The sequence below is a fragment of the Periplaneta americana genome, chromosome 13, assembly GCF_040183065.1.
Source record: "Periplaneta americana isolate PAMFEO1 chromosome 13, P.americana_PAMFEO1_priV1, whole genome shotgun sequence".
NCBI lineage: Eukaryota > Metazoa > Arthropoda > Insecta > Blattodea > Blattidae > Periplaneta > Periplaneta americana.
The window spans coordinates 136244133-136257662 of NC_091129.1; the positions used below are offsets into that span (position 1 = coordinate 136244133).

At 35.4% G+C, this 13530-nt stretch overlaps 1 protein-coding gene across 6 annotated transcripts in view; it reads right to left on the reverse strand.

Annotated features, from left to right (window-relative positions):
- The window catches only part of LOC138712465 (uncharacterized), a 283130-nt gene that overhangs the window by 31783 nt on the left and 237817 nt on the right, over positions 1 to 13530 (reverse strand). For 4 of the 6 annotated variants that reach the window (XM_069844307.1, XM_069844304.1, XM_069844306.1 and 1 more), the window contains 2 exons: positions 7383 to 7495; positions 7263 to 7289 (listed from right to left, as the gene is read on the reverse strand). In XM_069844307.1, coding sequence (XP_069700408.1) covers positions 7263 to 7289; positions 7383 to 7495 — 140 coding nt within the window. The remainder of the gene's footprint in view (positions 1 to 7262; positions 7290 to 7382; positions 7496 to 13530) is intronic. The other 2 variants (XM_069844310.1, XM_069844308.1) reach the window with 1 other exon arrangement.

Below are 13530 nucleotides of genomic sequence, written 5' to 3' on the forward strand. Positions count from 1 at the left end.
TGATCCTAACTAAACTACGTCCTGCCTAGTGTATAAATCACAGAGATTTGGAAATAAAGCACTAATATTAATCAATTTTTGCAGTTATTGCCACGAAGTAATGATGGGATATATGTATGTACTAGTCCCACGCCGTGGCGTCACGGTCTAAGGCATCCTGTCTAGGACTCGCGTTACAGAATGTGAGCTGGTTCGAGTCCTCGCGGGAGAAGAAATTTTCTCATGAAATTTCGGCCAATGTATGGGACCGGTGCCCACCCAGCATCGAGATGCACTTGGGGAGCTACGATAGGTAGCGAAATCCGGTTGCGAATGCCAGCTATAATGGCTGGAGGGATCATCGTGCTAACCACACGATACCTCCATTCTGGTTGGATGATCGTCCACCTCTGCTTCGGCATGTAGGCGTGAGGCCAGCAGCCGGCTGGCTGGTCTGTCTAGGCCCTTCACAGGCTGTAGCGCCACGGATTATTACATATGTATGTACTATGTAAATGAACCACTGCTGCTCTATGCAGTTATTAATCAATTGCAAACACTGAAATGATTCTTGACATATAAATAGTTCAAAACGCACTTACTCCAGGCAGGTTCACCCATTTCGTTATCCTGAACAACGACCAGTTTTATTAAAACAATGACTTGATATTATTAAACGTCTTTACACGAATATCCACCTTATGATTACAACCATACAAAAGAATGGATACTTCACATACAAGGTGAGTCAGAAGGAAAGATACATGTGTGAGGGATGATAATATTGGTGATTCTGAACAAAAAAGTTTATAAGAACATATTCCCTTTCTTAATAGTATCTAACATACAGCTGTTTGAAAATCGCGGGCGTCAGTCTCATGTCCTTCATCAACACTCACATGCGGATGCAACCAAAACGAAATTAGGTTACAGTAGGATCAATGAAACATATCCTGGGCGTTGGATCAGTCGTGGTGGAGTCATTTCCTGGCCACTCAACTTTACTCCATTGGATTACTGTATGTCAGGTTGGCTTAAGAGCAAAGTCTACAAGTGGAAACATGGTAAGAACTTCTCGCTCGCATTTTACATGCTTGTGCTCAAGTAAAGGAATGTCCGAATCAGCTCAGATCAGCAACACAGCAACTGTCTACAAGAGCTGCAAAGTGCATTGAAATTGACGGTAGACTTTTCGAACATGTTTTGTAAAGAAAAGTACACAATTAAACAGAACATAATGTAACAATGTCTTAATTTACTATCACCTGCACTTTTCCTGTTCCTCATTGTTTCCATTAGTTTTCTCCGAAATCATTAAAGACATATGTTCATATAAACTTTTTTGTTCAGAATCACCAATATTATCATCCCTCTAACCATGTACCTTTCCTCCTGACTCACCCTGTATGTGATACTGAAGAACAGTTATTTTGTGTTCTCACCTTTGGCATGAATTAATACCTTGGTTAAAAGGTGACATGCAACTTACTCCACCAATAGCATACATGCTTTCCACCAACACCAGTCAGCCGTTATCCCTCAATTAACAGTCTGGAACCTGATGCTAAGATGTATCATATAGTTAAGACTCAACATTATGAAAGTATTAAACTATATGCTGACAATGGCATGGCTGTGATAATAATAATATATCGATACTAAACATCATGTAAGACTTTCAAGAATGATGCAAGAATAAATATGTTCAATAGATATGAATTTTTAACATGTTAATCAAAAGCGAAACAAGAGACAGTATTGGGAAAATTAAAACAAAAAGAGATTGAAAGCAGATTAAAATAAGCCAGCGGCAACATATGAAAATGTAATTTTTATCAAAATGAATAAAAATAGGAGGAAAGCAATCGGATTTTTTTATCAAGTAACAGTTATACAGTAGAACCTCTATTATCTGAGCTAATGAAGGGGGTGGACTGGTCGGTTAATCGAAAATATCGGATAATCCGTATCAGAAAATATTTTCGTAAATTAAGTGCATAACACAGTTTCATAATTTCCACCGTGATCTTTTGTTTAACATGTTACATAGTGAATCAGAAGTTTACCGGTAATAATTTAAGTCCAGTTGTCAACAATGGTTTTATAAGGGCCAAGTAAATTTCTTGCGTTGATTCTTTGTGGAAAGATAGGAATAGTAGAGGTTTCTTATAGATTTACAGATTTTATACACTTCATTCTTGTTTTTAATTAAATCGCGCACATTTGTAATGCCAATCTCGTATTCTGATGCGAGAGGAGCCACGATTTCTCTTTTCACAAACTGATAAATTATTTATTTGTATTTTTATCTTGATAATTAGTAAAATACTTTTGACACCTGTGGAAGATATTTTGGATAGAAATTATGAAGTACGAGCATTCGAACAGTAGAACAAAACAAGGACTGAATGCGGCGCGGGTTTGCTCTAAATTTTGTGGAAGTTTTTGGGACCATTTCTTTGAAAGCAGGTAGTGATTATTTTACAATTTGGGAAAAACACCTTCAAGTAGATTTAAAGGTCATATTGTTTCAGAAAAGTGTTATGAATTATAATTCAATAATAGTTTATATTTTCAGTCAAAACACTTATCAATATGTGAAGTCAGAAAATAATTCTGTTACATCATATTATAATTTTAAGGTCACTTTAAATTATAATATGATGTAACAGAATTATTTTCTGACTTCACATATTGATAAGTGTTTTGACTGAAAATATAAACTATTATTGAATTATAATACCTTCAAGTAGGCCTAGCGGTAATTGTTCCTATTGCTGGCAGTACACTTGTAATAGGTAAGGATAAAGATTTTAATAATAGACTCTAGAAAGAATATGTACTAATATAAGGTATATCACTACATACAGCAGAGAAAGAAAGAATAGAGTGAGAGAGACAGTCAGATAATCCGCTGATCGGTTAATAGGGTGACGGATAATCGGGGTTCTACTGTATGTTTATGTTAAGAAGTGCACGTACAAATATTATTTTCATTATTGCAATATCTCTTAGGGCATTGTCAATACAGGAGGAAGTTGGAAACACTCTTGTGAAGGTTCTATTGAAACCTATATAACAATAATAAAGTGTAAAACTTATGTGGATTAAAAAGAAACACCATAAGCAGCAGGTTTCAAACTACAAAAGATCAGGAAGCCTCATGAGGTGCTCCCAATCTGCCCTTCACCTTTCCACAACAAATCATCTTGGTGTGTGCCTTTCGAATTGTACCCACAGCTAATGTAGACTGCACTCGATACAGTATTACATTAATAATTAACTTTGTTTCTTCTAAGTTCATGTTGCAATATTCCAAAAGTCACTTTATCTCATTCAATATAGTCCAAATATTAACAATTTACAATTCATATTGGGAAATGTTCAGCTAAGCCTCGTGTTAATAACATATATCAAAATATTATTAATTATTTATTCCGTCAATATGGCTTAAGCATTGAATTACATATGAAAGAAAACTACTGATGTGTTACATCCTATTTAATCTTGATACTAACGTTTTCGCCCCTAGTGGGGCATCTTCAGGTACAAGATAGAAGTATCAGTACTCTAGTCATGGCATTTTCAAATGTAAAACGTGTACTGTAATTGATTTTAGATGATACTTATATCTTGTACCTGAAGATGCCCCACTAGGGGCGAAAACGTTGGTATCAAGATTAAGCAAAAACATTAGTATCAAGATTAAATAGGATGTAACACATCAATAGTTTTCTTTCATATGTAATTCAATGCTTAAGCCATATTGACGGAATAAATAATTAATCATATTTTGATATATGTTATTACAAATATTAACAGCTAAGATTTAAAATAATGGAGATAATTATTACAGTTGTCTGAACACTATTTATTGATAAAATAATAAAATAAATAAAATTGGTTAGAAACCATACATGTTTCGGGGGCTGCACTGTAATAATTATCTCCATTATTTTAAATCTTAACTTATGAACACTGTTGTATTTCGACCTTTTAAGTATTTAATTAATAGCTAACTCACTGAAGACGATTTTATACGTCCTCCATCATTCTTATGCGGTCAGTTTCCAAAGATCTGTTAATTTTTACATTGTCACCATTATCCAATAAAAGCTACATAAATAAATAAAGAAGGAGTTAGATCACATCTTAGAAATGTATTACATTAGAACAAGATTATTTTCAGTAAATAGTCTTCAGTGTTTCAATTACACAGAAAGAAGAGAGACAAAACAAATAAATATCTTCCAAAAACGGAAACAGATTGTATAATCTCGTAAAAATGATGTGATAAATGAAACATTGTTCAATTTCATGTAGCAATTGAAGTTTTTGATGCAGAGTTCCTTTTTTCTATGAATAACAGAGCAAAAGCCTAATTAATTCACCAATGTAATTTAATAGCAAAGCCCAAAAACATGATTTCTGGTGCAGATATTGGGACAGTCCAGAGAATGTTAACAGACATCTTACAATGATAAAAGTTTTTTTTTAATCCTTAAACTTGCAGTTATTCAACCTGATTCTATGAGAAAAAAAAATTGTCCTTAAACTTGCAGTTATTCAACCTGATTCTATGAGAAAAAAAATGATATTCAATAGAACAATCAATTTTGGATTAATATCACTTGACATAAATAAATATTCAGCATAATTTAATGTAAAATAATATATTTGCTTAGTAATAGCCCAGATCACATATAGATTGCTCATTCCTTTGTTAAAATCGGTTGCACTTTGAAGAGAACAACCACCAGGATTGACACCCGTCCGCCGTAAACGAACACGAAATGGCAGTACAGTTGCTAATGCAATTCAAATGAGAGTTATGACGTGACTCTTTATGTACCAACTAGATGGCAGCATAGTAAACCTGACAAAAGTTGTTACCGTCAAAGCCTATAATGCAGAGCAATCTGGGTATGTATGATCTAGGGTAATAGTAACTATTCAGTTATACTAAACAGCCCTACTATATAAATGACTCTCAACTTTCTCATTACTCCAAATATGTATGTGTATATCAGAGCTAGGTCCTCAATACTTTCGATATCTTGGTACTTTTAAGTATTTTTGAAAAAAAAAAAAAATCAGTAATTTTTTTATACTGTATAGTTTTTACATGTTCTCTCTCTTTTTTTTTTTTTTCACTTATTTCTGCTTTAGAGATGGATTCGACTTCTTCTGCATCAGAGTTTATGATATCGTTTGGTACATTAATTGTTTCATATTTTACAGAAATCTGTTCTCTTTTCAACCATTCATCATCATATACAACATGGATTAGGCATTAGGCCTGTTCCGTCTCCACATAATATATTTTCACTATTAAAATTGGTCTCTCCATCTTTTCCTAGGGCGTCCAAATATCTTGTTGTCATCTGGGTCTATAGTTGTGTACTAATGGGTATGCGATCAGAATCCATTCTACTTACATGGTTATACAATTCTAATCTGTATCTGTCAATTCCCAGTTCATCACGTATTTCAGAATTTTGTTTGTGACCTAATCTATTGTACCCTACCAGCAGTCTCAATAGTCTTATTTCTACTGCTTCAATTCTCAGTTTTTACTTTTTTGTTAGAGACCAAGTTTCAGAACCATACAGCAATGATGAGAAGCCCAGAACTTCGTAAATATTAAGACGGTGTCTCTTCTAACACTTCCAACTAGTGTTCTTTTAATTGTACTTAATAACTGTGGGAATTTTGATAACTTAATATCAATATCATTTGTATAGCCATAAGATATATTATTACAACCTAAGTAATTAAACCTATTCACTTGTTCTATTGGCTCATTATTAAACGTAATTTTTGTTCTAGCTGGAGTTTTTCCCTGTCTTTTGTCTTTGTCTTTTTTATTGATATTTTAGGTCATATTGTTCAGCAGTAGAGCTCAGTTTGAACATCACTCTTTGTAACATATCCTCCGATGTTGCAAATACAACCTGATCATCAGCAAAAATAGAGTATTTAAAGGTATGTCATTCACTTTAAAATTAGAAGATAATTCTGATTGCCATCTTCGGGTAATCTCGTCAATATATGTCCTGACATAGCTTAGTTGGAAAAAGCGCTCAGCATGCAGAGTGAGAGGTCCCGGGTTCGATTCCCTGTGCCAAAACGAATTTTTCTCAAATTAATAGGTATCTACATGTTGACTACTAACATAAAATAGTAGTCTTGATTATTCAATGAGGATGGCGAGACCCTATATATGTATATAAAGATGAAAAAGCTGATAAATTTTAGAAACATGAATGCACATAATACTGGGTGTTCATTTCAAAGTGTGTCATGACGTCACTGTTGTGAGTCAGCGTTTTGAAGCGAGTTTCAGCTTTTATGTCAGAGAAGTTGCCTATTAATCAAGGGGTTCAATCTGAACTTGAGAAAATGTACGGTACAACTTGAACGTCGTAGCAACAGATGGTGGTCTGTACAGTCTGTGTGCTACCATAACCTCTTTCGAACTGTGTTTTGCGCAGGCAAGTCGTACGCAGTGTATTTGTTATCATCGGTTGCGTACGGCAACATTTCACAGTACAAATCAAATGCTCTGTGTCATGTTGACCGTCGAAGTTAATGTCAACAAATACTGTACGCAAGTAATCATCTTAACCCTCTCCCCATATCCCGACAGTAAGAAAAAGACTCACCTCAGTACGTGTTTCCAAACAGTTCACATTCCTGCCACTACCGGCGTTACGGTACGTATCGGTAAGTACTCTTCAGAATGAACGCCTTACTTTCTAGGCAACTTCTCTGACACATAGGTAATACGCCTCTGTGGAAGTGTAGGAAGACTGAAATCTCTAGGCTCAACGACTAGCCACATGACGGCATACAGTGAGCCATGACACACTTTGAACTGAACACGCAGTACAAATAATAAAACTCAAGCTTATAAAATATGAAGAGAGAATGAAATCTGGACTATGGTTTAAGTCTATTTTGCGCAACTTGCCATCAATCTCACTTATAACCAACGATCTTAAAACAATCTGCAACAAATATGCTGGTTCTGTACTATTAAGTTCATGAACTGGAATGTGAGCATCAGAATATTCAATAAACCAATTCATTACGTCAGTAAATATTTTTATATGACAAAAAGAGACAAGAGAAATTAATACAAGGAACAGCAAATTTGAAGTGAAGTCAATGTATGTTCTAATCCCATAGACTAAAATGGTACACTGACAAGAAAAGGAAGAGAGATTTATTAACAGCTGCACACACCAAGATATGTTATTAATGAGAAATTGACACTATACCTTATATCTCTTCCTTAAGAGGCGGTTCTGTGGAACAGAAAACAGAACACAGCTAAGTTCAATGTGAACATGATGAAATCACCTTAAAAATAACAAAGACCTTCATGAAGAGTTACTTACGCTGTGTATGGTGCCTTGACTGCGGGTCTTTATTTCATCTTCTGAGAATTGGATCACCCGACGTGTTGACCGCTTTGCTGGCAGGTTTGCCAACATTCTCTGAATACTATCACCTACAGCAAGAAAATCAGAACTACTGTTAGTATTATAATACAAAGAGAATAAAATGTACATATTCTTCACTATAACACGCCCTGAAACTGTCTACATTAAATGTCTTGAGATAACACTAGCCGAAAAAGCGAGTTTCTGACAGAAGAGTCTCTATTTTTATGTGAGGTAAGAGATGAGAACAGTCAGCTGAAGGGACAAATCTTTGAACTGAGTAGAGGAAACAATGTAAACAGATGACTTCCTATTACTTACAAAAACATTTGACTGAATTCTGCAGGCATGTGAAAATGTTAGATAATGTATACTGGAAAAGGGGAAAAGTTGTTCCAAGACATACTAGACAGCACTATCATTAGCAACTTCTCACACTATTCGCAAAAAAAATGCGGTTCTGAGATTTAATCAGAAGAATCTGGAAAGGTGAAACAGACACAACTTTCTTGCAGTAATATAATGTAAATGTGTGTCCTGACCCCTCACAGTCATGCTCATGCTTGGGCTTCTGCTAGCTTCCATCTACATGTCAGACTATTTAGACTCTGGAGGCTTTCCATTGAAAGGACCAAATTAATCAATCAATGAGTGATGATGAGCTCTGGATTGTCAGTGCAAATTTTGCTATCATGCATTATTATACATTATACAAAAACACACAGGAACTGGTGTCACTGGTGGGTGACATTATTAAGTATAAATATAGATATTAGTGGCTGGATTTAAGTACATAAAATGTGCCGAGACACTGTGAAATCTCTCTTTCATGTTGTGAAATATTAATTGAAGTTGGTCCAAGAATTTATGGAAAAAAATACCTTTCGAAAAACAATTCTCACAAAGGAGCAATTAGTTGTTATCTTGAGATACCTTAAACCTGAGAATTCATATAATAATCCAAATTTTTTGTTTTCTTTTATTTCATAATGTAGAAAAAGTTTCCAAGCACAAGCTTAATAGTCACAATAAATTTATAGCTTCATTTTATCAAACGTATCAAAAAGTTGCACAATCATTCTCCCAATAATTTTATTATTGAACTCAGTGAGCCACAGTGTCCTCACTGTGGTCTTGAATCTGTGGACAAAATGCCTAAACCAATTAAACTTTGCTGGTGAGGGTGAGGACTTGTGATGAATGAGACTCTGGTCTTCAAATGTCACAACATTTCGATTATATGAATCCAAATAAATGACATTCACTTGGTGCAGCAAATGAGTTGCCTATTCTTACACTTGCTCATCAAAAATTATGTCACTGAATGCTCTAAACAGAACAGCAAGTTTGTTTAATCAATCTAAATTTTCAAGTACTATAGAATATTCTGCAAAAGTATCATATTAATCCACTTCTTTTATTGTACAATTTGGGAACCTGGCCTTGTGTTATTCACAGTCATGAGAAAAGAAAGTTTTCTTTCAAGCGGATTGGGTCACAGTAATTTTAGGCAATTTGTGACAGTTGGTCACTACACCTGTTTTTTAAAGATGGAACATGACATTAGCGCTATGATCGGAAAAACAAATGAATGTCACATAACGTGGTAACAACAGTTGAGTTGGTGAAGGATCAGTGGAACAGAGAAAAATTCTCTCTGGCACTGGGATTCGAATCTGGGTTTCCAGCTTTACGTGCTGGCACTTTGGCCACTAAGCCACACCAGATTCAAGTTCCAATGCCGGATCGAATCCCTCTCAGTTTAAGTTCTACCTGCTGTGTTCCCCTTTATTGGCAGCCTACCCTCATGTACTGTGCCACAGTATGTGTGACACTATACACGATATCCAACCACAAATACAGAGGTGCACCCATTTCGAGTGACTTCACCATAATTATGGAAAAGCAGAATTAGTGCACTGAAACTCCGTATGTACTTCGGTACATCATAGTAATAATAATATAACAGTTGAGTTGCCAAAGGTACACTTCCCACATAGTGAGTAATCAATAGGTCTCTTCGTGACATTTATTGTGCACACGATGTTAGCATTGATACATTTCATCTTTCATTCTCTGTCGATTATATATATATATATATATATATATATATATATATATATATATATATATATATACTTTTTAGAAAGGAACTAAGTCAAAATTTGTCATTTTTATTTCTTCTGATGAAATGATTAATACTTCCAAGACGCAAAGATAAACAAAGGAAGGAACTTAAACAAACCTTTCCCTGTATCTCTAACATCGAGTTGATGTTTATATTACGGCACTGGTACACTGGTATTTATTCATGAAAGTAAGTTCTTTTGCCCTCCTGAAAAATAGAACATTTTTAATTGGTTCCTTTCTAAAAAGTGCGATTCATATATATATATATATATATATATATATATCAATTAATGTTTTAACATCTGCCATATAACGTCAAATGCCCTGCATAGAATTGGAATATATCAGTCCCCTAACTGCCCACTGCGCAACTCAAACCAAGAAATGGATTCAGAACACCTCAAAATCTGTGCTTCAGTGGCTGACCATGATAATATCTTTGAAAAATATTGGAGTGCAAGAGGTCAAATGACTTTATTGTCAAACGCCTGGCATTAGAAAACAACAACAACATAACGTCAAATGCTAGCTCCAATCAGCTGACAGCATGATAGTCCATATTGACAACATAGCTCTGTAGTTCCAAGCTCGGCCGCTTAACTGTCATGTCCAATCTTTAAAAAAAAAAATTGTATTTCTGTTTCCATTATTCTTTTATTTTAATTTGATTCAGACAGTGAACACAAGACTAATGGTTAGAAGTTGATGCTAAGTATGAACAAAATGGAAACCTCACTGTTTCTGAGCCATGACTGCTATGTGCATTGACAACATGCATTTCTAGTCACCACGCTTGCTCCTCACTGCCCACTTTGAACAACTATTGATATTCCCACACTTCGAAGTCCATTGTGTGTGCTGTCCTGTTAACACCCTGATCTCACATCCACGCAGTTGGAGTCAGTCACCCCAGACTTTCCCATTATCGAAGCAATGTGAGCTAAGTATGTCCATACCTGGACATGACTAAAGTTTATATGTGTCCTTCAGACATATTAGCCTTTTACTAGCAAACCCTCTGTTCGTTTTTACCACCAACCTTTTCTCTTTAACTATTCAAGTGGCCCCTATAAAAGAAAGAACTGACTTGATATCAAGACAGATTCCTTTCTCAGCACTGGGTTTGACACAATATTCGTGCTGGACAGGGTGATCATCCACAATCCTCCGAGTCACATGCTCACTAAATTTATTCACCTTTCTTCCACGACATGATCTCATATCTTTCTGTCATATTTCTATTCTCGACTGCTCCATTAACTTCTCATTACCTTCCCTTAAAAATATATATATTATTCCTTGCCTTCTTTCCATTCCCTATTCTCTTCCTTGGCCAATCATCATTCTCCCATCATACCTAACCTTTTTCCTGCATCTCTTCTTCTATGGTGAACAATTGTGGGCTTAAATAGCTCTGGCCTTCCCCACCCCCCTTCTGTGATGTATAATTCCGGGCTTACTGAACCCCAACTGAGGGTCCTTTCCTATTGTGGGTCATTACAGGCTTATATAATTCCAGCCGAGGGACGATATAGCAGGAGTTCTCCCCGTTTCTATGATGGGCCATTGAGTAGGATTGCCACACGTCCTGAATTTGTCCTGGAATGTCAAAAAAAAAAAAGAACGATTTTTTGCACATTTCCATAAATTGTTTTTAAAACTCCTCCTTCATTTTTTCAAAACCCTGCCCAACCTATGTTCAATGTCGTAACTAAAACGATAATACTACTGGGTGTTCAGTTCAAAGTGTGTCATGGTTCACTGTATGCAGTCATGTGGCTAGTCGATGAGCCTAGAGAATTCAATCTTCCTACACTTCCGCAGAGGTGTATTACTTATGTGCCAGAGAAGTTGCCTAGCAAGTACGGCGTTCATTCAGAAGAGTACTTACCGATACGTACCGTAACGTCGGTAGTGGCAGGAATGTGAACTGTTTGGAAATATGTACTGAGGTGAGTTTTTTTCTTACTGTCGGGATATGTGGAGAGGGTTAAGACGATTACTTACGTATTTGTTGACATTAACTTCGACGGTCAACATGGACACGGAGCATTTGATTTGTGTTGTGGAATGTTTCCGTACTCAACCGATGCTAACAAATACTCTGCGTACGACTTTGGCCGCGCAAAACACAGTTCGAAAGAGGTTATGGTAGCACACAGACAGCACAGACCACCATCTGTTGCTACGACGTTCAAGTTATACCGTACAAGTTCTCAAGTTCAGATTGAACGCTTTGATTAATAGGCAACTTCTCTGACACAAAAGCTGAAACTCGCTTCAAATCGCTGACTCATCAACAGTGACGTTATGACACACTTTGAAATGAACACCCAATATAGTATGTATTATACAGCATCTTTATTCTTCACTCTCTTTGGCGGTTGATTTGTTATAGATAGGATTTAAACACTGTATCATGCAGAACAGGGTGTAATATGACACTATTTTTCCAGACTTCATCAATAATTCAAAGGAAATTTCATGATCTACGAAAAATGTAACAAAATTAAAAGTTCAGATCCTGTATAATTAGTTGAAATGTATAAAACGAATAAAATTAGTTGTATTGCAAACTGAATTAATCAAATGTGTATTCATGTTAAGGTAGGAAAGCAGTATCATCACCCGTCCTGGATTCCTGATGAGAGAATCTGTCAACCCTGCCATTGAGGCCTTTTTAAGTCCTGACTGAGTGTTGATAAGAGAAACATTCTGCATCAGTCTCCAGTGCATGATTTTCTTCTCCCCAAAGAATACACTACCACTTCCCCTTTTGTCTCTGTTACCTATCCCTCATAAGTCTTCCAAATGAACCAATGATCATTCATATTATATCAATAAATCATCAATGAACCAACAGGGCTACTTTCAATTTTTTCCCTCAACATCAAATTTCCAGCCTTCTTGTTGTGATCATTTTCTGCTTCACCACCTCAACTACACCATAGGGTGCATGGCCGACTCACGACAGCATACAAACATATGTAGAAACCAACTATTTCAAATAAAACTTATTTTTCAGTATATTATATTTACACTAGTGTATGTGGGTTATTATTTATAAATTATAATACAGGTGAGTGGTGAGGTGTTAAGGATGTATCTACATAATATTCTTCGAAATACCACCTTGTTGAAAAAGCTTGAAAGTGATAATTTAAGGACTACATGAAAAAGTTCTTGAGAAAAAAGAAGTTTGTGCTGTACATATTGATGCAGATGATACTTTTCCTATGCATAAGCATATAAATAAAGCTGTATCCAGGAGAAATTAATAAGGGTTTACATGAGAGCATTTTTCACTGCATTAAATAGCGCACAAGATTGTGAAAATGCATTTAGAATACTCTGGCAGCTTTTGAGTGCTACTTGAATCCGAAAAAGAGGAATTTTTTGTTATAGCCATTGCTTATACTTATCAACCTTCATACTTGTAAACAGAAGAGTCCAACTTCAACAAATGTGTACTTTTCTTCTGTAATGTCTGATAATAAAGAAAATGGAAGATTAATTCCAAGATCCCAAAAAGAACCAACTGACATCTCTTTTGCTTTGTGAATTGTTGAATGATTATCATTCCACACTATCGCAATATTAAGCTGAATTTTCAGACTACTTTGCCACCAATAAAAATATTTCATTGCAAAACGACTATCACTAACAAAGACTAATGTTAAATGACGTATATTAGTTTTGTATTTGGTTCATTTATAATTATCATGCAATGTAAAGTTTGAGTTAACTTACCAAACGCCACATGAAAGTTTACAATAAATTAATAAATCTATATTAACTTGCGCGTTCTTTGGCAGAAAATCGCAAAACCTTACTAGGAGAACAGAATTCAAATTACTTTACTACCATTCAAAACTGTTTATCAGTTGATATAGTTGAAATCTTCTATTACATTTTCTTGTGTGTTGTCAACTAATCTTTTCATTAGGCACCTAACACTGATGTCAATTTCCTT